General features: G+C 36.7%; 1 protein-coding gene across 1 annotated transcript in view; it reads right to left on the bottom strand.

Moving 5' to 3' along the window:
• Nucleotides 1-24045, bottom strand: part of CDKL2 (cyclin dependent kinase like 2) — a 42099-nt gene that overhangs the window by 13798 nt on the left and 4256 nt on the right. Inside the window, exons 3-8 of the mRNA XM_025887776.2 lie at nt 9431-9625; nt 8729-8907; nt 7086-7198; nt 5521-5660; nt 2785-2873; nt 651-786 (exon numbers count right to left, since the gene is read on the bottom strand). Coding sequence (XP_025743561.1) covers nt 651-786; nt 2785-2873; nt 5521-5660; nt 7086-7198; nt 8729-8907; nt 9431-9625 — 852 coding nt within the window. The remainder of the gene's footprint in view (nt 1-650; nt 787-2784; nt 2874-5520; nt 5661-7085; nt 7199-8728; nt 8908-9430; nt 9626-24045) is intronic.

The raw sequence follows: 24045 nt of genomic DNA on the forward strand, positions 1-24045 counted from the left end.
ACCAAGAACAGATTCTGGATAACCTACATGCAAAAGTAAACTTCAAATAATTTAAATATCAATTTTAAAATGCTCTACACAAAATTTTTAAAATGATATTTTTCTCTCCTATCACTTAAGGAAAAAAATGGTATGTGCCTGTGTTTGTGTCCATGTGTTTACATGTGAGTACAAGTATCTAAATGTTCTTAGATGAATATGATTTCCTGACAAGACCTATTGCACAGTCTGATACACAGTAGGCACTCAATACCTGATATGTTAAGACAGTTTTTTAAAAGGGAATGTCTAAAGAGAAGATAACATTTTTACAACTAATCTAAAAGTTAACGTGTTCACCACTCAGAAAACCTTTTTTCATCTTCATTTTTTAACTCCAAAACTTTAAGGATAAACTAAATCTAGAACTGAATATACACTGGAGCACCTGGGAGGATCAGTTGGTTAAACGTCTGCCTTTGGCTTAGGTCATGATCCTGGGGTCCTGATATGGAGTCCTGTGTCAGGCTCCTTGCTCACCAGGGAGTCTGCTTCTCTCTCTGCCCCTTCCAACCCCCACCCCTTGTGCTCTTTCTCTCTCTCTCTCTCTCTCAAATAAATAAAGAATCTTCAAAAAAAAAAATTAATACACGTTAAGACATGGCCATTACCTGTACCACAAGTGTTTTTCTCTCTTCACATAAGGAATCATCTTTTTCCTTTGCCTTCTTTCTGTTTTGGGATTTTTTAGATAAAGAAATATTTCTGGCATCTTTCTGTACTTTTAACTGTAGTTCCTGAGAAAATCTACATAAAAATACATTTGTCAATTCAATAAAATTGTATAAAACAGATAAATCTAGAAAAAATTCATTTTCAACGTATTTATTTTTAAAAATTGAGTATTAAGGGGCGCCTGGGTGGCTCAGTCGGTTAAGCATCTGCCTTCGGCTCAGGTCATGATCCTGGAGTCCCAGCCCCATGTCTGGCTCCCTGCTCAGCGGGGAGTCTGCTTCTCCCTGTCCCTCTGCCCCTCCCCCTGCTCCTTCTCTCTCTCTCTCTCTCACTCACCCTCTCTCTCAAATAAATAAATAAAATCTTTTAAAAAATTGAATATTAAACTAGACTATGGGGGCACCTAGGTGGCTCAGTTGGTTAAGCGGCTGATCTTTGGCTCAGGTCATGACCTCAAGGTCCTGTGTTCGAGCCCAGCATTGGACTCCCTGCTCATCAGGGAGTCTACTTCTCCCTCGCCCTCTGCCCCTCCCCCCTGCTCCTGCGCTCTCTCCCTCAAATAAATTGAATCTTTAAAAATAAAAAAAAGAAAAAGGAACTGTGTATTTGAAATACAAACTATACTAGCCACTTTTTTCATGGAATATTTTTACTTAAAAGAAAGACTGACAGAAAACTACTACAGTTATTCAGACTTGGGGTATTCTGCAGACATTTTTTTTTAATGAAGAAGAGAAATCAACAGATAATATTTGTGTTAATGATAAAATTCCAATTTTTATGCAAAATTAGAATTCTGTTAAACTTGCATCCACTACTGTGACCTTAACAGATTCCCAATACTTAAAAAGACTTTTCTGATGGCAGAGAATGTGGCTTTTTGATACCATATAATGAAATATGTTATCATTTTAAAGATCTACATTATTTAACAAAACAATATTTTCCAGATGACTCATAATGATGTTACAAAAGCATGCATGGGTAAAAGATCTATTCAGAGTGCAAGTTAGAGGGCTTAGAGGGGCGCCTGGGTGGCTCAGTCATTAAGCGTCTGCCTTCGACTCAGGTCATGATCCCAGGGTCCTGGGATCGAGCCCCGCATCAGGCTCCCTGCTCACCGGGAAGCCTGCTTCTCCCTCTCCCGCTCCCCCTGCTTGTGTTCCCTCTCTCGCTGTGTCTCTAATCTGTCAAATAAATAAAATCTTAAAAAAAAAAGTGCAAGTTAGACAAATGGATTTTAATGTAACAGGGTAAGAAAAGTTCACTGATATGTTTCAGATTCCACAATGCAACCAGCCTTTAAGAAACTACCACTGTCAAGTTTTGGTATAGTATCACAGTTTTGGGTATGGAATTGATAAAGAATACTCACAATTATCTAAAAGGGCTATTAAAATACTCTTCCATTTTGCAACTATATATTTGTGTGAGGCCAAAGTTTCTTCATACATCTCCATCGAAACAACATATCACAACTAATTGAATGCAAATGCAAATATGAGAGCCGGGGTATCTTTTATTAAGCTAAAGATTAAATCAAGTTGCCAAAATATAAAGCACTGTCATTGCCTCTAATCTCACTATTTTTGGTTTTGTCAGCTACATGGACGCCAGCAGCTGGGGCAGCACAAGAGCCCACACCAGCAGCTCTGGTGCACCCAGGTTGGGCCCAGCAAGGTCTCAGCACAGCAGTGGCAACAGCGTCATAGGACTGGCTGTGGTGTGAGGTCAGGGGCAACGGGAGACGGCACCTTTGCAAATGCATCAGTACCCAAGATGATGGCATCTCACAGCTGGCAGCAACATACAAATCAGTGACCTGAGGGGTAGATGTCACCAATGGAAACAGAAAGAAAAGCACAAAGTGACTGCTTCGTGAAAACCAAGATCGCTAATTTAGTGAATTCAGGGGGCCACTTCTAGGAACTGCATAATTGCTAAGGGTGAATAGAGGTAGGGTTGTAAATAGTTGAGATCCTATAAAAGCAGGTGGGTAGAGAAATAAGAAAATATCTTTACTTTAACTCTAGGTTGGGGTGCCCCAGAAAACATGAGTCAGTACTATACCTCTCAGCAAATCCATCCATATGAAAGAAATCATGATGGAGGAGCTCAGCACAGAAGGGTCTTTTGTCTGGGTCAATATGTAAGCATTTCTGGAAAACCAAGAAATATACACAGTTCATATCAATGAAAAACTGCCTATATTTAGATTTCTAAATATAGAAAATTGGGGTGCCTGGGTGGCTCAGTCGGTTAAGCATCTGCCTTCGGCTCAGGTCATGATCCCAGGGTCCTGGGATCGAGTCCTGCATCGGGCTCCCTGCTTAGCATGGAGTCGGCTTCTTCCTCTGCCCTTCCCCCCTGCTCATGCTCTCTCTTTCTCTCTCTCTCTCAAATAAATAAATAAAATCTTTGAAAGAAAAAAGAAAAATAGAAAATTGCTCTTTATAGTCAATGAATTTTAAAAGCACATAATAAATGATAAAGAATAAAGAACAAATCTAGACCATAACTACCAATGGTTGCTAATATCACAAAAAGAAAGACCACCAGATGCAGTCTTGCCAAAAATCAACCTGATTCAGATCAAGCTCTAGTTCTATTATGCGTTTATAAGAAATACAGGACAGGGAGGAACATAAAAAGCTATACTATGTGGAAATTCTAAGAGTCAAACCATCTATTTTTTTTATCAAATAAATGGCAAGGTTTAAACAAAAAAGAAAGAGATGAGTATGAGCTTGTAAATTAAGATATATCAACCAATTATGATCTACAGATGTCATGTAGATCCTAATTCAAAGTATAAAAAGAAATTATGAGAAAATCAATGAAACTTTGAGCATTGGCTAGAAGTTTTATAATATTAGGGAATTATGATAAATTTTTGAAATTTAAAGCCCTTGCAGAATGGAAGGGAAAGGGCCTATTCTGTGTATATTACTGTGCTGGATACTTTACATTGATTATTTTATTTTAATGCAGGTCTTGTTCTGATTTATTGGAACCACTCAATGCCAATAAAAATAGAAGGAACTCAATAAATAGCTTTAAGTGAACAAGAAAAGTTCTACAAATAATTAAGGTATTTATAAGTGAAATAATATAGTATCTGGGATTTGGTTCAAAATGCTACAGAAAACAAAGTTGAGGAGGGTGAAGATAGGTAAATGATTGTCAAAAGGTTGTTAATTGCTGTAGCTAGCTGCTAAGTACACAGGGTTCATTATACTACTATATTCTTTCTTTTCTATATTTGAAATTTTCCATTATAAGATGTTTAAAAGTTACATAATTCTGTTATAAGGGACATAAATTGGATAATAGTTTTACCTTAATTCCTATTAAATCTCTATAGACATCATAAAGCTGGTCTCAATAAAAAATATTTGAATCTGTTAGAAGATTATGTAGAAAAGTAGACATATATTCTTCTAAGAACTTGTTATAATTTTTCATAAGCTTACTAAACTTTAACAATTCGTTTAAAAATTTTAAAAAGCAAAAAACATCTTGCAAAAATGTCATATATGATCCTGGTGTTTCAGATATACTGTACTTATTTTATCAATGCTTCAAGAGAGTCCAAATTAATAAGAATTTTTTTATTTTATTATGTTATGTTATTCACCATACATTACACCATTAGTTTTTTTTTTAAGATTTTATTTATTTATTTAAGAGAGAGAGAGAATGAGAGATAGAAAGCACTAGAGGGAAGAGGGTCAGAGGGAGAAGCAGACTCCCCGCTGAACAGGAAGCCCGATGCGGCACTCGATCCCAGGACTCCAGGATCATGACCTGAGCCGAAGGCAGTCGCTTAACCAACTGAGCCACCCAGGCGCTCTACACCATTAGTTTTTGATGTAGTATTCCATGATTACAATTCCAAAGGTCCAGTAAGAATTTCCTTAATATCTTCCTTGAAGACAAGGCAAAGGTGATGATCTTTTATTTGTAAGTTCACTTAGTGAATCCAGTGGCTAAGCAAAAGCCTCTTTAACAAGATAGTACAGGTCATGATCTTATGCCCTATATTTTAATATTTTGCTACTTCTTTACCTTTCTTTTTATTTCCTTATCCTACTTTTCTTCTCTTTTCCACTTGCATAGGCTTACATCTTAAGTGTTAAACATATTGTTGTGAGGATGTTTTCACACTTAAAACATGCTAGATAACAACAGTAAATGGTCTCTTAAAACAAGTAAATTTTTCAGGCCTTTCTCTCTGAAGATCCCTCTGCCAAATTATTTAAACTCTTTATGTACAAAAATTAAAATCAGGGGCGCCTGGGTGGCTCAGTCAATTAAGCCTTCAGCTCAGGTCATGATGGCAGGGTCCTGGGATCAGAGTCTTACATCAGGCTCTCAGGGAGCCTGCTTTTCCCTCTCCCTCTGCCACTACCCCTGCTTGTGCTCTCTCTCAAATAAATAAATGAAACCTTTAAAAAAATTTTTAAATAAACAGAAGGGTGCCTGGCTGGCTCAGTCAGTGGAGCATGCAACTCTTGATCTGCAGGTTGTGAGTTTAAGCTCCAAGTTGGGCTTAGAGCCCACCGGCCAAAAAAAGGCGGGGCGGGGGGGACTTCCTGGCTGGTTCAGTCGGTAGAGCACCGACTGGATCTCAGGGTCGTGAGTTTGAGCCCCATGTCAGGGGTAGAGTTTATTTAAAATTAATTAATTTAATTTAATTAAATCAATATTGAAATTGTTGACCTAAAAGATCAACTAGACAAGAAAAAGAGAAAACCAAGTCTCTATAATATAAATTCACCATAAAAAAGTAAACAGTATGATTACCTTTGCTAAATCTATCACAACTTCAGAGAGCTTGGGATAGCGTCTTTCAAGAGGTTCTGTTTCCTTGATTTCTGGCAACCTTACTCCGGCAAACATAGGATTTTTATAAAACAGCTCCTGATGTCTTGGAATTAGATTACCTGGAAGTGAGAATAGCACATATCTCTGTCATTATACATCATGATAGAAAGAGCAAAGAAACGGGTAAAGTGGAGTGGACAAAAGAGTGGAATACTACTTATGGACTCGGGGCTCTCTCAGCATGCAAAATCAACCAAAACAGTGCTCTTATGGTGGTGGCGCCCGGCAATCTTCATAGTGGTGTTAATGAAATTTAACTCAAGAAAATTAACATTCTTATCTCAACCTACTCATTTAGAAAATTCACAAGCCACTATATATAGAACTGAAGTCATGAGGGAGCAGAGAAAAAGGACAAGTAAAGAACATTTTATAATTTTTTAGATATGAGTACCAACACTTCATGTCTAACAACAAAGCATAAAGTGCTGTCCAAGACAATGAAAATATCATTAGTCATATGATCAGAATCTAATCTAGATAAATCAGTTCCACCCTTTAAGAATTTAATTCTAAAATTAAGATTAAATTGTTTTAATGTTTTTAAATTAAAATTGTTTAAAAAATTTTTAAATCTACTGATTTTGTACCTGTGTCTAAGGTCTGATTTGAGCACTTTTATCTTTTTCTTCAATTTTAGTACCTAATCTAGTATAAAATATGAAAATTCTACTGTAAGAACCTATTGAATTGTTTATTGAATTTTTACCCTGGAAACTTAAAATCCAATAGTTAAATAACTCAAGTATTTTCCCATTATTTCCATTTTCCAAGTCCCATCTTTGAACATGACATTGACATTTCAACAAATGTAAGAAGGCTTTGATAGTCTAGCTTTAAAATTCTGTCCAAAGCACTAAGATTAAACTACCTAGGAAGTCGCTGTGTCTCTCAGTTTGAAGGATGAGGGTAATAGTCATATTACACCAAACGCTTGCTAACCCAAAGAAAATAAATCATCGTTTGCATCCTCTACATGTGATTTACTGAGTGCAAAAATACAGAAAAAATTTACAGTCTTTGCTCTTTTCTTTGTGGGGAGTGTGACAGGAGGGTGGATGAGAGCATGAATAAGACCATACATCAGACAAACCAAAGCCAGACTGAGAATAAATTAATATAGATAGATAGAGGAGATTTTCCTATTTGCTCCCTACTGCCACTTAAAACACATACCATCTTGGGCGCCTGGGTGGCTCAGTTGGTTAAGCGACTGCCTTCGGCTCAGGTCATGATCCTGGAGTCCCGGGATCGAGTCCCACATCAGGCTCCCTGCTCAGTAGGGAGTCTGCTTCTCCCTCTGACCCTCTGCCCTCTCATGCTCTCTCTCTATCTCATTCTCTCTCTCAAATAAAAAAATAAAATCTTTATAATAAAAAAAAAACACATACCATCTTTAACATACCGACAACTTGTAAAACCAATACGAGCAAAAACATAAGGGAAAAACCTCTAAAATTTAAAATGCAGATGTATAATCTTACCTAAACACATCATAATATGATATAGCTGATCAATATCAGAATCTCCAGGAAAAAGGGGTTCCCCCATGAGCATTTCAGTCACCAGACAACCAATGGCCCACACATCAACAGCCCTGGAATAAAAGCAATGTGGTATAAAATCTGGCATCCTACTATGTTTATTGTCACTGAGTCTGCTCTGCATATTACTACTTGGTATTTTGGGTATTGAGAACAGTAGTAGTAGCAAGCTTTAAATTGCCCATAAAAATACATTTCCCTATAAACTTCAAGTACTAATTCCCAATTTTACCCAAGTCAGATTTCCAGGAACTTGAATTATGTGACATAAGAGGGAAAAGGCTTCTGAAAAGTCAAAAATCTTTATTATGTGTACTTTATTCTGGAAATAAGCCTTTTGGGTTTCCATTCAGAGCCTATTTGTTCTTTGTTTACACATAACTCTAACAAGTTTGATCAGTCTATCCCACCATACACTGAAAACAGCATACTAGAGGTTGTGGGAGACACATTCACTAACAACAAGGAGAACTGAGAGTAACAGGGGAAAAAAATAGAAGAACCGTCTTAAAAATCAGTCACAAGAATTTAATGTGCTGGTGTCATTAGCATAGGGACAACTACCTTGAAATTTCTCTCTCTTTTTTTTTAAGATTTTATTTATTTATTTAACAGAGAGAGAGAGAGAGCGCACAAGCAGGGGGAGCATCAGGCAGAGGGAGAGGGAGGAGACTCTCCGCTGAACAGAGAGCCCAACGACAAGGGGCTCTATCCCAGGACCCTGGGATCATGAGCTGAGCTGAAAGCAGATGCTTAACCAACTGAGCCACCCAATCGCCCCTACCTTGAAATTTCTTAAGGTCACAGCTGAATTATAAAATGGTACATGGGCACCTAAGTGGCGCAGTAGGTTGGGCGTCCAACTCTTGGTTTCGGCTCAGGTCATGATCTCAGGGTCGTCAGATCCAGCCATGCATTAGACTCCATGCTCTGCACAAAGTCTGCTTAAGACTCTCCCTCTGCCCCTGCCCCCTCTCTAAAGGAAATAATTTTTCAAAAAACTAAAATAAAATGGTACAAAACTTACAGTATAACAATAAAATGAGAACTGAGAGTAATCAAGAAAATACTAAATGATGTGTGCACTGAAAACACAGAAAATACAGAAAACATTTTAGAAAGATTTCTACCCAAAGCAGTAGAAGTTACCATCCCTTCTTCTCTGAAGAATTCATTTATGCAGATAATTCATGTTTTAAAAACATTTCACTCAATTATGTTTCCACCCCCATTTTGCCAACTCCACCTTGCCTCATTCCAACAGTGTCAGACTTATCCAATCAATGTTCCCTCTCTTTACAAGTGATAAACATATCTATTTCCAACCCACTGTAAAACACAGACCACTCACTCACCTTGATTTCCCTACCTTTAAAATAAGTATGCTTTCCCCAACTCATTGCACAAAAAAAACATTTAAAGGAGAAGCACCAAAAGAACAAGTTACCTTATAAAGCTCCCTAAATGCAAAACTTCCTTTCAGTGTTAGAGGGATCTTTTATTATATTAGAAACATTCCATTTTATCAAGAAAAAAGTGTTAAATCTGCCCTCCCTGCCCTCCACCCCTTGTTGATATCTTACTTGCCATACTTGACATCACCAACCAATAGTTCTGGAGCTCTGTACCATCGGGTTGCCACATAATCAGTATAAACTTCCCCAGGGGCTGCCAATGTTCGTGCAAATCCAAAGTCACATAACTTGACAACGCCAGACTGGGAGACTAATATATTCTCTGGCTTTATATCTCTGTGTATGATCTAAGAAAAAAAAAACAGAATATGACACATATGGGCACATCAAGTTAGGCAAATTATTTTTTGAGCACCTGCCATGTGCAGGGTACTGTTTTTGTCCCTATGATGAATACAAATAAAAGCATATAAAATTGTTCCTGGCTTTAAAGTAACTGGAACCTGGCTAGGCAAGAAAGGACACTTATGCTTGAAATTTCATTTAAACAATCAAAGATATTGGATGAAATATATATTACTAAATACCAAATCAATTGTTCGTTAATGACTACTTTCAAGACTAATGGAGTAAGGCTATCACTGAACACTAGAGTGGTCATGGAAAATTTTTATGAAAGGGGTGCCTTCTAATATAGGTCTCCAATACTACGTGTGGCCTGGATAAATATAGAAATGGAAGGACAATCCGAGTGAAGGAGAGTAAAAGAGCGAAGACTGGTCCAAACTTCAGGCTAGGCAAGTGTCTCATTAAGTATGGTATCTGGTAAGTTAATCATTGGCAAAATGATTGTTTAAACTAAATACTTACATTGTGACTGTGACAAAATCCAATTCCATTAATAATCTGAAACAAATACTTTTGAACCAGTTGGTAGTCTAATCCATTGGGAAAGAGCTCCAAGTCATCAAGAATTGTATGGTCAACAAATTCAAAGACTAGGTACCATCGTTTTTTTTTCTTACACACTTCCAACAGATTTACCAGATTTTCATGCCTCAGTTGCTGTTGTAAAAAAAATGCAAAATCATTTTTACAACATCGAATTATTTCACAGTCACAATCTAAAATCTTAGCATAAGAAAAACATATAAATAAAATTCATGAACAGTATAAATTGTTAAAAGAATATTCTTGTTTCTCAATTATAATCAAAAGACCATACTGCCCTATTCTCCTCTCAAAGAATACAATAAAACCAATGAGAAAAAAAAAATGTAGCTCCATCTTTGATGAAACTAAGCAGGATCTATGACCCCTACCCACAACAAATGAGATGGGACTGCCAAATGTAGTCAAGGTCAAAACAGAAGTTTAGGAAGCTACCAAGAGATGGCCTGTGGCTAAAAAGCTGGGAGAGCAGAGTAATTCAAAATTGGTGACATACCCTGAAAAGGAAAAAAAAAACAAAAAAACAAAAAACTCCTTCTTCGATAAAATAGGAACAAGATTCATGGGTTGTCAGTGAAAGCAACCCTAGAACTGAATGGTACCAAGGAACAGCAGGGAAGGGAGGCCTGAATAATCACACAGAAACTCCTCTGCTGGAAGCAATCTCTTGGTGAGGCCAAATGGAAGGCAAAATAACTCATTATGAACAAACCAGCAAATGCAAGGATAACAGAAGTCAATCCCACAAATCAGGCTTGCATTGTAAGGAACATTGTGAACCATGGTGGATTCCTGCTAGCCTGGAACAAGATCACAGCTTCTCCCCCAAATGAACCTTCTACAGATAGCTAGTCCAAGAAGGGCTTACTTTGTTACAAGATAAGAAACAATCAAAAAGAAATCAATCCAGGATCTATTCAAAGATACTATAAGAAAAGAGGAAGAAAGGGGAAGGAAACAGAAATGGTGGATGAATACTCATCAGATAATGTCACCACCATTAAAGGGAAAGAAACTACTAGAACACAGCCCTGAAAACCTTCAACGAAATAATGATCCAGGAAATTTATACCCAACAAAATTGTCATTCATATAAAAGATGACAGTGAAAATTCTGAATATGAACAGTGAATCCATGAGTGAGGGACTAAGTCTTAGACAAATGTGGGCATCATGGTCACAAAACAGAAAGTGAATATTTAAAACCTAACAAGGCACAAATGATATTACTAACAAATTTTGAAGAAAGAAGAAAAGATGCAAACAAGAGTATATGTATGCTGATTTCCTTGTCAATGGGTCAAAATTATATTTTCAAACTGAAATTTTAAATTACAAGGCCTAATTATAGGTTTCATGGTAAACACTAAGATAAATAAGATGTTTTTGAAAATCAGATGAGTGGGAGAGAAAAGGAAATAGAAACATAATAATTACTTTACAAAGGATTAAGTATATATATAATTCTATAGTTATAAAAGTAACAAATAGTAAAAAAAAATAGGAAAAAATAGGAAAAAGTAAAAAAATACACCCAAATAATTACAAAAGGTAATTTCCAAATTATCAAAGGAAACATATCCAATATTTTAAACATAATTCAGAGATTATATAGAAAAATATTTTTAAAGGTGTACTAAAACAGCACATTATTAACAATGATAACCAATATTTACATACTCCTTACTATGTTCCAGACACTATTCAAGCACAAAAACCCTATGAAATAATACCATCATTATTCTTTTTTATAGATGAGGAAACTAAAGCACATAGAAGTTAAGTAACCTGTCCAAGGTCACGAAGCAATAACTGCTAGAGGCAGGATTAGAACCTAGCGACTGTGACCTCTGTCTTTTCCTGAAAACATTTCATTTTTGTTTAGTTCCTCCTCCATGTCTAGAATGTCTGTGATATAAGCACACCCAGACCTGCAGCTGACTTGAATGCAAAATATTTAGATTTCTTATTCTTAACCACTAAGCCCTACTGACATTTTTTTAAGATTGTATTTATTTATTTATTTGAGAGAAAGAGAGAGAGCAGGAGGAGGGAGAGGGAGAAACAGACTCCTTGCTGAGCAGGGAGCCTGATCTGGGGCTTGATCCTGGGACTCCGGGATCATGACCTGAGCTGAAGGCAGATGCTTAACCAACTGAGCCACCCAGGTGCTCCCATACTACTTACTCTTATAGTGAAAACTAAGACTGCACTTATCTGTTACACTGTAACTATAAATGGGCTAAACTCACCTATTAAAATAAAAGATTCCAGATTGAATCACAAAGCACTTTCCAAATATATCACTGGTTAAGTGAATTAAGGGGTATCCGTACAATGAAATAAACCACAGCAATTAAAAAGAAAAAGATAGAGGCAGCTGGGTGGATCAGTCCATTAAGCATCTGCCTTCGGCTCAGGTCATGATCCCAGGGTCCTGGGATCAAGCCCCACATAGGGCTCTCTGCTCAGTAAGGAGTCTGCCTCTCCCCCTCTTGTGCTCTCTCTCACACTCTCTCTCTCTCAAATAAATAAATACAATCTTAAAAGAAAAAGAAAAAGGCAGTTTTATGTCTACTGATATGCAATAATCTCTAAGATATATTAAGAGAAAAAAGCAAGATGCAGGTCAGTGTGTAGAGTATGTTGTCATTTGATACACACACACACACACACACACACACTGCTTCATATACACCCATATTTGTGTATATGAATAAAATCCCTCTGATGGATATGGTTGTTTATACAAGATATAACTAAATAGTCAGCATACAAAGGTGGCAGGGAAACTCAATCAAATTTTATAGCATATTCATGTGTTACCTTTTCAAAAATCAAGGTAAGTAGATAAATAAAATAGGTATCAGTGTGTGAAAAGAGAAACGGAAGCACATTAAAATTTATGTGAGCTTATTTGATCAAACATCAATTTGCACAAGGCATCATCAAACTGAAAGAGGTTAGGAGTACTCTAGTGGTAGAAGCTAAGGGAAAGGATTTTATAGAGCAGACGTGGAAGCAAAGGGAGGAAATTATTTGGTTGGTTGTCCTGTATGTGACTGCATTACTGGGGAAAGCCTAGTTTGCTGTTTGTGAGTGGTTGTTTTTAAGTTCCAGTATCTGAACTGGAGCAGACTCACAAGTGGAAACCTTTGCAGGAACCAGTGCCAAGGCAGGAAAACCTGAACTGCAATTGACAAATTACTAGAGGCTCAGCGTGGACAAATCTAAAAGTTAAAAACTCCAGAAGAACCGAATCACAGAGGGGCCCCCACAACATTGTGAGACTTATCCCCAGGAGCTCAGCCAGATTCCCACAGTCGATTTTGGAGAAAACTCTCCTCCTTCCACAGGAGGAGAAAGGAACCATTCTGAAATATGCCAGCGCTGTGTTCTTAACAAGGCCTGCCCTCAGCAAAAACCAGTTAGGCAGAGTCTAAGCAGCTGTGGTATTATCAGAGCCTAAGTGGCCTGAGGAAGGGAAATACTCAACTTCATCCTACTCTAGCCCTCCTGTCCCACCTAAGGAAGGGAGAAAAAATTGAGAAACGCTTGCAAAGTTCACTGTCCAGAAGTATAGGTAGACTAAAAGACTGAGACCTACCATAAGACTATAAAGCTCTTTGCCTCCCCCTTACCTCAACTCCACATTACTAAAGCCTGTTTACAGCAGTCCCTTCTACCCAGGACATCAAGAAAATATTACAAGAGGGGCGCCTGGGTGGCTCAGTCAAGTTAAGCATCTGCCTTCGGCTCAGGTCATGGTCCCAGGGTCCTGGGACGGAGCCCCGCATCGGTCTCCCTGCTCAGCGGGGAGTCTGCTTCTCCCTCTGCCTGCCACACCCCCTACTTGTGTTCACTCTCTCTCTGAAAAATAAATAAATTTTTTAAAAAGAATAAAAAAAAAGAAAATATTACAAGATATGCCAAAAGGCAAAAAACAAGAGACAGAACAAGTATCAAAACCAGACATGGCAGAGATGCAGGAATTTAAAGCAACTATGATTAATATGCTAAGGGCTGTAATGGGTAAAGTCGACAGCATGCAATAACGGATGGGCAATGGAAGCAGAGAGATGAAAATCCTAAGAAAGAGCCAAAAAGAAACGCTGGAGATAAAAAACACTAACAAAATGAAAAATGTCTTTGATGGGTTTATTTGTAGACTAGACACACCTGAGGAAATAATCACTAAGCTAGAGGATATGTCAATAGAATTTTCAAAAAACAAAAATAAAAGAGAACAGGGACAAGAAAAGAAAAGAAAAATATCCAAAGACTGTAGGACAACTATAAAAGGTATAACATACATGTAATGGGAATACCAGAAGAAGAAGAAAGAGAGAAAGGAAGGAAATATTTGAAACAATAATGATTGGCAATTCCTCAAAATTAATGTCAGACACTATATCACAGATCCAGGAAGCTTAGAGAACACCAAGCAGGATAAATTCCAGGGAAAAAACAAACAAAAAACCTACACATAGGCATACCATTTTCAAAATATAGAAAATAAAAGATGATGAAAAAATCCTGAAAGAAGCCAGAGGACAGAAACATCCTACCTACCCAGAAACAAAATAAGAATTACATCCACCTTCTCCTCAGAAACCATACAAGCAAGAAGAGTGGAGAGAAATATTTAAAGTATTGAGAGAAAAAAACCACCAACCTAGATTTCTGTATCCTGCAAAATAATACTTCAAAAGTAAAGGAAAAACAGAGTTTTGAGACAAACAGAAATTGGGGAAATGTGTTGCCAGTGGACCTGCCTTGCAAGAAATGTTAAAAGAAATTCTTTAGAGAGAAGGAAAATAATATAGGTCAGAAAATCTGGTCTACATAAAGGAAGGAAGAGAATCAAAGGAGTAGTGAAGGTAATATAAAAATTTTATTTTTCTTATTCTTAATTGATAAAACAGATAAGTTCGTTCAAAATAATAAGAGCAATACTGTATTTGATCATATATGCTTATGAATATATCTTATGTATATATATGCTTAGGTATGCTTAAATATAAGTGAGATGAATGGCAGCAATGATACAAGAGACAGGATGAAGGAATTAGGATTACTTTATTATTAAACATTACTCATACATACAGGAAGTGGTATAGTGTTAGCTGAAGGTGGATTTGGATTAATTGCAAATGTATGTTGCAAATTGTAGCACAACCACTAAAAAAAGAAGTTTAAAAAGAACTCTAACTGATAAGCTAAGAAAGGAGGAAAAAAATGGAATCATATTAAATGCTCAGTTACAACCACAAAAGGCAGAAAAAGAGTGGAAGACAAAAACAGAAACAAAGAACAAAGGCAACAAATTGAAAATAGTAACAAATATGGTAGATATTAACCCAACTATATCACAAAATGGTCACTTTGAATATCAATGATCCAAATGTACCAATTAAAAGAAGCAGATTGTCAGAATGGATCAAAACAAACAAACTTACTATATGTTATCTACAAGAAACACACATTAAGTATAAAAATACGTATAAATTAAAAGTAAATGGATAGAGGGGCACCTGGCTGGTTCAGTCAGTAGAGCGTGCAACTCTTGATCTCAGGGTTATGAATTCGAGCCCCATGTTGGGTGTAGAGATAACTTAAAAATAAAATCTTTAAGATAAATAAATAAGGTAAATTAAATGGATGAAGAAAATATACCACACTAATCAAAAGAAAGTGGGAGCAGTTATTCCAGACTAAACCAAACTGCAAAGTAAGAAAAGTTATCAAAGATAAAGAGGACATTACATAATTAAAAGGTGTCAATTCTCCAAGGAGACATAATAATTCTTAACATGTATGTGCCTAACAACAGAGCATCAAACTATATGAGGTAAAAACTATATGAGGATAGAACTGCAGGGAGAAATAAACAAATCCACTATCATAGTTGGAAATGTCAACCATTCCTCTCAGAAATAGATAGATCCAACAGGTAGAAAATCAGTAAGGACACACAGTTAAATTCAACAATACCATCAACCAACTTGATATAACTGACATCTACAGACTATCCAACAGCAGAATTCACATTTTTCTCAAGTTCAAATGGAACATTCACCAAGATAGACCACATTATAGGCCACAAAACACACCTTAACAAATTTAAAATAATAGAAATCATGGGGCGCCTGGGTGGCTCAGTCGTTAAGCATCTGCCTTCGGCTCAGGTGATGATCCCAGGGTCCTGGGATGGAGACCTGCATCGGGCTCCCCGCTCTGCGGGAAGCCTGCTTCTCCCTCTCCCACTCCCCCTGCTTGTGTTCCCTCTCCCACTGTGTCTCTCTCTCTCTCTCTGTCAAGTAAATACATAAAATCTTTAAAAAAAAAAAAAAAAGAAATCACACAATATCTGCTCTTGTACCATAATGGAATTAAACTAGAAATCAGTAACAAGAGGATAACTAGAAAATTCCAAAATTTTGGTGTGGAGATTAAACAACACACTTCTAAAATGAAAACATAGACTATCAGTTCCACCTTTCTCTTTCTCTCTCTCTCACTTTCTCTGTGCTTTTATTTTTAAAAGCTGGTGACTACCACATTTGGTAGGGATAGATAACTCAGACCAACTCTCCTATTGAGAATTCTTAGAAGTTGGACAAAATATTTTAAAATCTTCTTAAACATATAAAAGACCCAAGAAGACAGTGAGGAATTACTGGGCCAAAATCAAGAACAGGAGAATTCAGAGAGTTAATTTCAGTACTTAAGCTGATTTTGCCATCAACTAACAGGTGTGCAACTGAGTTTGGATTTTTGTGGCCTGTTGGGGCTAAGAAGGAAGGAAAGGTAAAAGTCCAAATGCCTTCCAAAGGTGGGGTCTCTGAAGCCCAGTTTAAGCTGGGACCCTAAAAACTACACCTTCTCCAGTAAAAATGGACAGAAATTCTGAACCAGTCCTCGACTTCACTTTAGCCTCAAATTAGTCCCAAAAAATAATATTTCAATACAATGTCCAGTGAAAAATCAAAGACATACAAAGAAATACGATGCCACAAATAAAAACTATTGGAACATAAGAAAACCAAAGCAGATACAGAATGAGTTCAGATATTGGAATTATGCTTAAAAAGAAAAAAGTCAACCTCAAAAAAATTGAGGGAACTTGAGGCACCTGGCTGGCTCAGTTGGTAGAACATGGGGCTCGTGATCTCTGGGTTGTGAGTGGGAGCCCTATGTTGGGGGTGGAGTTTAAGTAAATAAATAAATAAATAAATACTAAAACAAAAAAGCAAAGCTTAGAGAAAAAAAAATGGGGCTCCTGACTGGCTCAGTTGACAGAGCATATGACTCTTGATCTCTGAATTGAGTATAGAGCTTACTTAAAAAAAAAATGTTTTGAGGGAACCTGAAATCAGAAAAAGTGATATATGAAGAATGAAGGGGAGTAAGTCAGAGGGGGAGACGAACCATGAGAGATAATGGACTCTGAAAAACAAACTGAGGGTTCTAGAGGGGAGGAAGGTAGGGGGATGGGTTAGCCTGGTGATGGGTATTAAAGAGGGCACATTCTGCATGGAGCACTGGGTGTTATGAACAAACAATGAATCATGGTTCACTACATCAAAAACAAATGATGTAATATATGGTGATTAACATAACAATAAAAAATTTAAAAAAAGAATTTCCATGTTACTAAAAAAAAAAAAGAAAGAAAAAGTGATATAGCAGATTTAGAACCAAATAAAAAATTTAGAACAGAAAAGTACAATAATCCTGTTTACAATAACAGTAGACTAGGTGATTTATAACAACTCTCATACTGAGTACAAGTGGAAAGCTGGACAAAATTATAAAACCACTATTCTAAGGGGTAAGAGAGATAAGATAATAAAGAATATCTAGATAAGATCTTGAAGAAGGAGACCCAGGGAAGTGAGCCAAGCAATTAGAGTTATTTTTTTTAAACCCTGGAAACATACCAATTCAGAGAGAAGATTAAGAGTCTGAGTGGCACTTTTGACAGTCTTGTGGCCTAAGGTAATAGTGATTGGTGTCTGGGGACCATCAAGGTAGAAAGAAGGGGTACAGCCTAATGAGACCCTTTCACTTTGGGTTGGCCCTAAAAGTCCACAAACTATGGTAAGGGTGAATAATAAATAGGCATTCTCACGGACTACAATTCAAATTCAAATAACCTTAATTCCTCAAATTGGATTAAGATGATGGCACAATGTTAGGTTTCCTTGTGTACCCTCAAGAGTGCCCTCAAGAGGGGCGCCTGGGTGGCTCAGTTGTTAAGCGTCTGCCTTCGGCTCAGGTCATGATCCCAGGGTCCTGGGATTGAGCCCCACATCGGGCTCCCTGCTCCACGGGAAGCCTGCTTCTCCATTTCCCACTCCCCCTGCTTGTGTTCCCTCTCTCGCTGTGTCTCTACCAAATAAATAAATAAAATATTAAAAAAAAAAGAGTGCCCTCAAGAGCCTCATAGAAGCAAATATAACTCCTCTCAGGGGAAAGATATCATCCAGAGACTCAAGCTATATATAAAATTTTTAAAAATTAATACAAGCATATCAAAAAGTTAACTTAATAAAAAACCAGGAGAAAAAAAACAAACAATAGAAATAAACATATGGGAGATCCAGATAATAGGTACTAGATAAAGACTTTAGAAAAGACTAATTTAAGTAGTCAAGAAAGAACAATAGTTTTGGCAGCAAAAAAATGGAAACTATAAAAAAAAATCCAATGGAAATACCAGAATTGAAAAATATATCTTTAATTAAGAAATCAATGCTTAATTATAAAAGTTGATCAGAAATAGTTGAAACAGAGCTACTGAATGGGAGGGTAGGTCAGAAGAAAATATCTAGAATGAAGCAGGGAAAAATGAAAGGTTGAAAAACACAGTATAAAAGACATATGGGGAAGGTCTAATATATGAAACTGAATTCTTAAATGGAGAAGAGAGAATAAGACAGTAGCAATACATGAAAGAATAATAGCTAGGAATTTTCTAAAAGTGACAAATGATATTATTTTACAGATGCAAGAGACAAATTCAAAGTAAATAAATATAAAGAAACCCACATCGAGGCACATTATTGTAAAATTGCTGAAAATCAAAGTCAAAGAGAAAACCTTAATACATCCAAAAGAAAAACAGACATACTAAGAAATATCTGACATTTCAATAGAAGCAATGAAAAGCAGAGGAACAGTGGAATGATACCTTGAACACACTAAATGTAATGAACTGCCAACTTAGAATTCTATATCCTTTGGAAATAGTCTTTTAAGCAGAAAGTAAAATAAAGACTTTTTTTCAGACAAACAAAAGAGGACAGCATTTCTTACCAGTGGATCTGTTTAAAGAAAATAAAGGATATGTTTTAAATACAAGGGAAATGACCCTAGATGGAAGCTCAGAAGTATAAGAATGATTGATGAGTAATGGGAAGGGTAAATATTAGATATGTCCTAATAAATACTGACTAAACAATTTGGGAAAGGATTTAACTATATGCAGAATTAAAATACATAGCAGGGATATCACATATATCTGTAGTGATTCACTAGAATGAATATGACTGTGAGATACTGGCACAAACTTAGAGAAACAGATCAATGGAACAGAATAAGGAGTAGAAAAGTCACCCCTACATCTAAGGGGTGACTTCCCCATACGTCTTTTATACTGTGTTTTTCAACCTTTCATTTTTCCCTGCTTCATTCTAGATATTTTCTTCTGACCTACCCTCCCATTCAGTAGCTCTGTTTCAACTATTTCTGATCAACTTTTATAATTAAGCATTGATTTCTTAATTAAAGATATATTTTTCAATTCTGGTATTTCCATTGGATTTTTTTTATAGTTTCCATTTTTTTACTGCCAAAATGCAAATGAGGAATTCAGAGCAGTGGAGAAAAGACGGTATTTTCAGTAAATGTTTCTGGGACAACTGGACATCAATAAAGGAAAAATAAGACTTGACTGTGCCATACACCATAATTAAGATCAATTCTAGGTGTACTGAAATATAAATACGAAAACCAAAGCTATTAAGCGTCTAAATGATAATATAGAAGGATACCCTAATCTCTAAGTAGTAAAAAACTTCTTAAGCAGATATAAATGGCACCAACCATAAAAGAAAATATTAAAAATTTGACTACATTGAAATTGACTACTGTTGAGTAAAAGATGACATTAAGAGAGTGAAAAAAAGCTTTTTATGAGGATGATAAGTAAAATTAAACTATAGTGGTTAAGAATGCTTGTTTATTTGGTAAATGTGGGGGGGAAATCATGGCAGTGATTAACATACAAGTCAGGATAGTGTTTACCTTAAAGGAGAGGGAAGGGGCTAGTGACTGGGATAGTACAAGAAAAGGGTTGTTGACACTGTTTGATTTCTTGACCTGGTGGTGGTTTCTATGAATGTTTGCTTTCCAATAATTCATTAAGCTATATTATATTTTTGTGCACTATCTATATATTGGTTATATTTCATAATAAAAAGTCATTTAAAAATACAATACTCAAAATTAACAATTCAGTGATGGAGATTAATCATAATGAGGAGAAAATTAGTGAACTAAATGATGAACCAGAATAAATTATACAGAACAGTGCATAGAGAGACAAATAGATGAAAAGAAAAACAGGTAAAAGATAATTCAACGAGATTTATGTTAACTGAAGCCCAAAAACAGAGGAGAAAGGGAATGAGTTGAAATAATATTTGAAGAGGGGTGCCTGGCTGGCTCAGTCGTTAAGCGTCTGCCTTCGGCTCAGGTCATGATCCCAGGGTCCTGGGATCGAGCCCCACGTCGGGCTCCCCGCTCCATGGGGAGCCTGCTTCTCCCTCTCCCACTCCCCCTGCTTGTGTTCCCTCTCTTGCTGTGTCTCTCTCTGTCAAATAAATAAAATTAAATTAAAATTAAAAAAAAAGAAATAATATTTGAAGAAATAATAAGTGAGAATTTTCTGGAATTGATGGAAGAAATCATACCATAGATTCATAAAGACCTCAATGAAGCAAGATAAATTAAAAGATATCCAAACTAGACACACTATAGTGAAATTTCGGAAAAACAAGATCAAAGAGAAAATTTTAAGTAGCCAGAAAACAAAACTAACTTATGCTGATTAGAATTAGGATAGTTGTACAGCACCTGGGTGGCTCAGGCAGTTGAGTATCTGACTCTTGGTTTTGGCTCAGGTCATGATTTCTGGGTTGTAGGATTGAGCCCTGCATCAGGCTCCACACTCAGCATGGAGTCTGCTTGAGATTCTCTCTCTGTCCCTCCCCCCTCAAATAAATAAAATCTTAAAAAAAAAAAAGTGGGGCACCTGGGTGCCTCAGTTGGTTAGGTGTCTGCCTTCAGCTCAGGTCATGGTCCCAGGGTCCTGGGATCGAGCCCCACATCAGACTCCCTGCTCAGCGGGAAGCCTGCTTCTCCTCTGCCTCTGTGATGTCTCTTGCTTTCACTCTCTCTCAAATAAATAAATAAAATCTTAAAAAAAAAAAAAGAATCAAATACTTGTGACCTGGATAGAGGAGGAAGGAAGTAGTGCCTGGAGAAGACATAAGGGGAGCTTATGGAGTGATTTTAATGTTCTCTCTCTTGACTTACATGGTGGTAACATGGACTTGTTTAATTTTTTAAAATACACAGAGATGTATTCTTTTTTCTTTAAATAATTTTTTTAAAGATTTTATTTATTTATTAGAGAGCGAGCGAGAGAGAAACAGCATGAGAGGGGAGAGAGTCAGAGGGAGAAGCAGGCTCCCCACTGAGCTGGGAGCCTGATGTGGGACTCGATCCCAGGACTCCAGGATCATGACCTGAGCCGAAGGCAGTCACTTAACCAACTGAGCCACCCAGGCGCCCCCACAGAGATGTATTCTTATGAGATATACACTTTTCTATATATCCATTTTATGTCGATAAAAAGCTAAATGGAAAAAAAAGATGCAGAAATAAAAAAATAAATGCATAAAAGAGCAGCAACTAGACTGATACCTGACTTCCCAGGAGCACAATGGAAGCCAGACGGCAAAGCAATGTTACCTTCATTTTGTTGGAAGAAAACAACTGCCAACCTAAAATTCCATATACAGCAAAAATATCTTTCAGGGATGACAGTAAAAAAGATACTTTCATGCAAACTAAAAATGAAATGTTTTGTCTACAGTAGATCCTCACAAAAGGAAATCCTAAATAATACACTCCAAGAAGAGAAGAGATCCCAGATAAATGGCCAGGTTTGCAGAAGAAAAGGAAGAACAAAGAAAGTTATAGGTAAATATAAACCTAAATGAACACTGAACAATAATTTTGTCTTGTGATGTTTAAAAAATATATAAAAATAAATAAATGAATAAATAAATAAAAATATGTAAGTTAATATACAACAATGTTAGCATATAAGATAGAAGGGAATAACCAGAGATAAGTATTATAAGAATGTGTACTACCGGGAAGAAGAATACAGTATCAGATAATGTTAGACTTCAACAAATATCTATGATACCACTAAAAAGTGAGAAATACGATGTATAATTTTTAAATTATTAGAGGGAAATAAAGAAAGGATAAACATAATTAATCCAAAGAAAGAAAAGAAAAAGAAAGACAAAAGCAGTAAGACAAATGGCACATATTAAGATGGTAGATTTAGGGCGCCTGGGTGGCTCAGTCATTAAGCATCTGCCTTTGGCTCACGTCATGATCCCAGAAGTCCTGGGATCAAGCCCCACAACGGGCTCCCTGCTCAGTGGAAAATCTGCTTCTCCCTCTCCAGCTCCCCTCTGCTTGTGTTCCCTCTCTCGTTATCTCTCTGTCAAATAAATAAATAAAGTCTTAAAAAAAAAAGATGGTAGATTTATACTGAAATATACCAGAAATTGCATTATGTGTAAATAGACTAAATATTCCAATTAAAAGGCAAAGGCTGTCAAACAAGATGAAAAGCAAAATGTGACCATATGATGTTTACAGGAGACACATTTAAACAAGAATTGAGAAACTTCCAAGTAAAAATGTATAAAAAGACATGCTATGCAAACACTAACCAAAATTAAATAGTGTAGCTTTGTTAGTTTCACACAAAACAGATTGTAAGACAAAACATTAATAATTTATTTCATGATGCTAAAACATTTGATTCAACATGTATAATAATTCTAACTTTAATGCACTAATAACATAGCTTTTCTGTTTGTAAGGTTAAACATGAAATGAACTACAATGAAAAACAGACAAATCAATAAACTCAGAGGAAGATTTTTTTTTTAAGAGAGAAAGCACTTAAAAAAAGCACTCTTTTTTTAAGAGAGGGAGCAGGAGAGGGAGAAGCAGGCTGCCCGCGGAGCAGGGAGCCCGATGCTGGGCTCAATCCCAGGACCCTGAGATCATGACCTGAGCCGAAAGCAGACGCTTAACAACTGAGCCACCCAGGCGCCCCTCAGAGGAAGATTTTAGCATATTTCTTCTCAGTACTAGATAGAAAAAGTGTACAAAAAATCAGTAATAATTTAGAAGATTTAGAAGATTTAAATAACACAAATATAGACTTAATGGAATACTTTTCAAGTACACAAGCAATTTTTTTTTATTGACTTATACTCTGAACCAAAAAAGAAAGTATCAAAAAATTTGAAGGGCGGGGGGGAGCACCTGGGTGGCTCAATCAGTTATGGGTCTGCCTTCAACGGTTTAGCATCTGCCTCCAACTCAGGTCATGATCCCGGGGTCCTGGGATCGAGCCCCATATCTGGCTCACTGCTCAGCAGGGAGCCTGCTTCTCCCTCTCCCTCTGCCTGCTGCTCCCCCTGCTTGTGCACATGCTCACTCTCTCTTTTTCTGTCAAATAAATAAATAAAATCTTAAAAAAATTTTTTTGAAAGGGATAAAATGTTACATAGTATATATTCAGATTATAAGGGCCCTGCTTGGCCCCTGGGAACTTAGATTTCATGAGGGTTCCCTTCATCTCCAGACCTGATAAAGGGGATCAATGTACAAAAAGTTAAAAATAGGGGCACCCAGGTGCCTCAGTCAGTTAGGGGCAGCCTTCAGCTCAAGTCATGATCTCAGGGTCCTGGGATCGAGCCCCGTGTCAGGCTCCCTGCTTCTCCCTCTGAGCCTCCCCCTACTCCTGTGTGCTCTCCCTCTCTCTCTCAAATAAATAAATAAAATATTTTTTTAAAAAGTAAAAAATAGAGCTACCCTACGACCCAGCAATTGCACTATTGTTTATCCAAATGACACATAATGATCCGAAGGGGCACGTGCACCCCAGTGTTTATAGCAGCAATGTCCACAATAGTCAAACTATGCAAAGAGCCTAGATGTCCATCGACAGATGAATGGATAAAGAAGATGTGGTGTTATATATATATATGCATATATAATGGACTATTACTCAACCATCAAAAAGAATGAAATTTTGCCATTTGCAATGACATGGATGGAACTAGAGGGTATTATGTGAAGCAAAATAAGTCAGAGAAAGAAATATATCATATGATTTCACTCACATGTGGAATTTAAGAAACAGA

Source organism: Callorhinus ursinus, unplaced genomic scaffold (assembly GCF_003265705.2).
Source record: "Callorhinus ursinus isolate GAN/ISIS: 27379988/994484 unplaced genomic scaffold, GSC_fseal_2.0 scaffold4, whole genome shotgun sequence".
NCBI classification, from domain to species: Eukaryota; Metazoa; Chordata; class Mammalia; order Carnivora; family Otariidae; genus Callorhinus; species Callorhinus ursinus.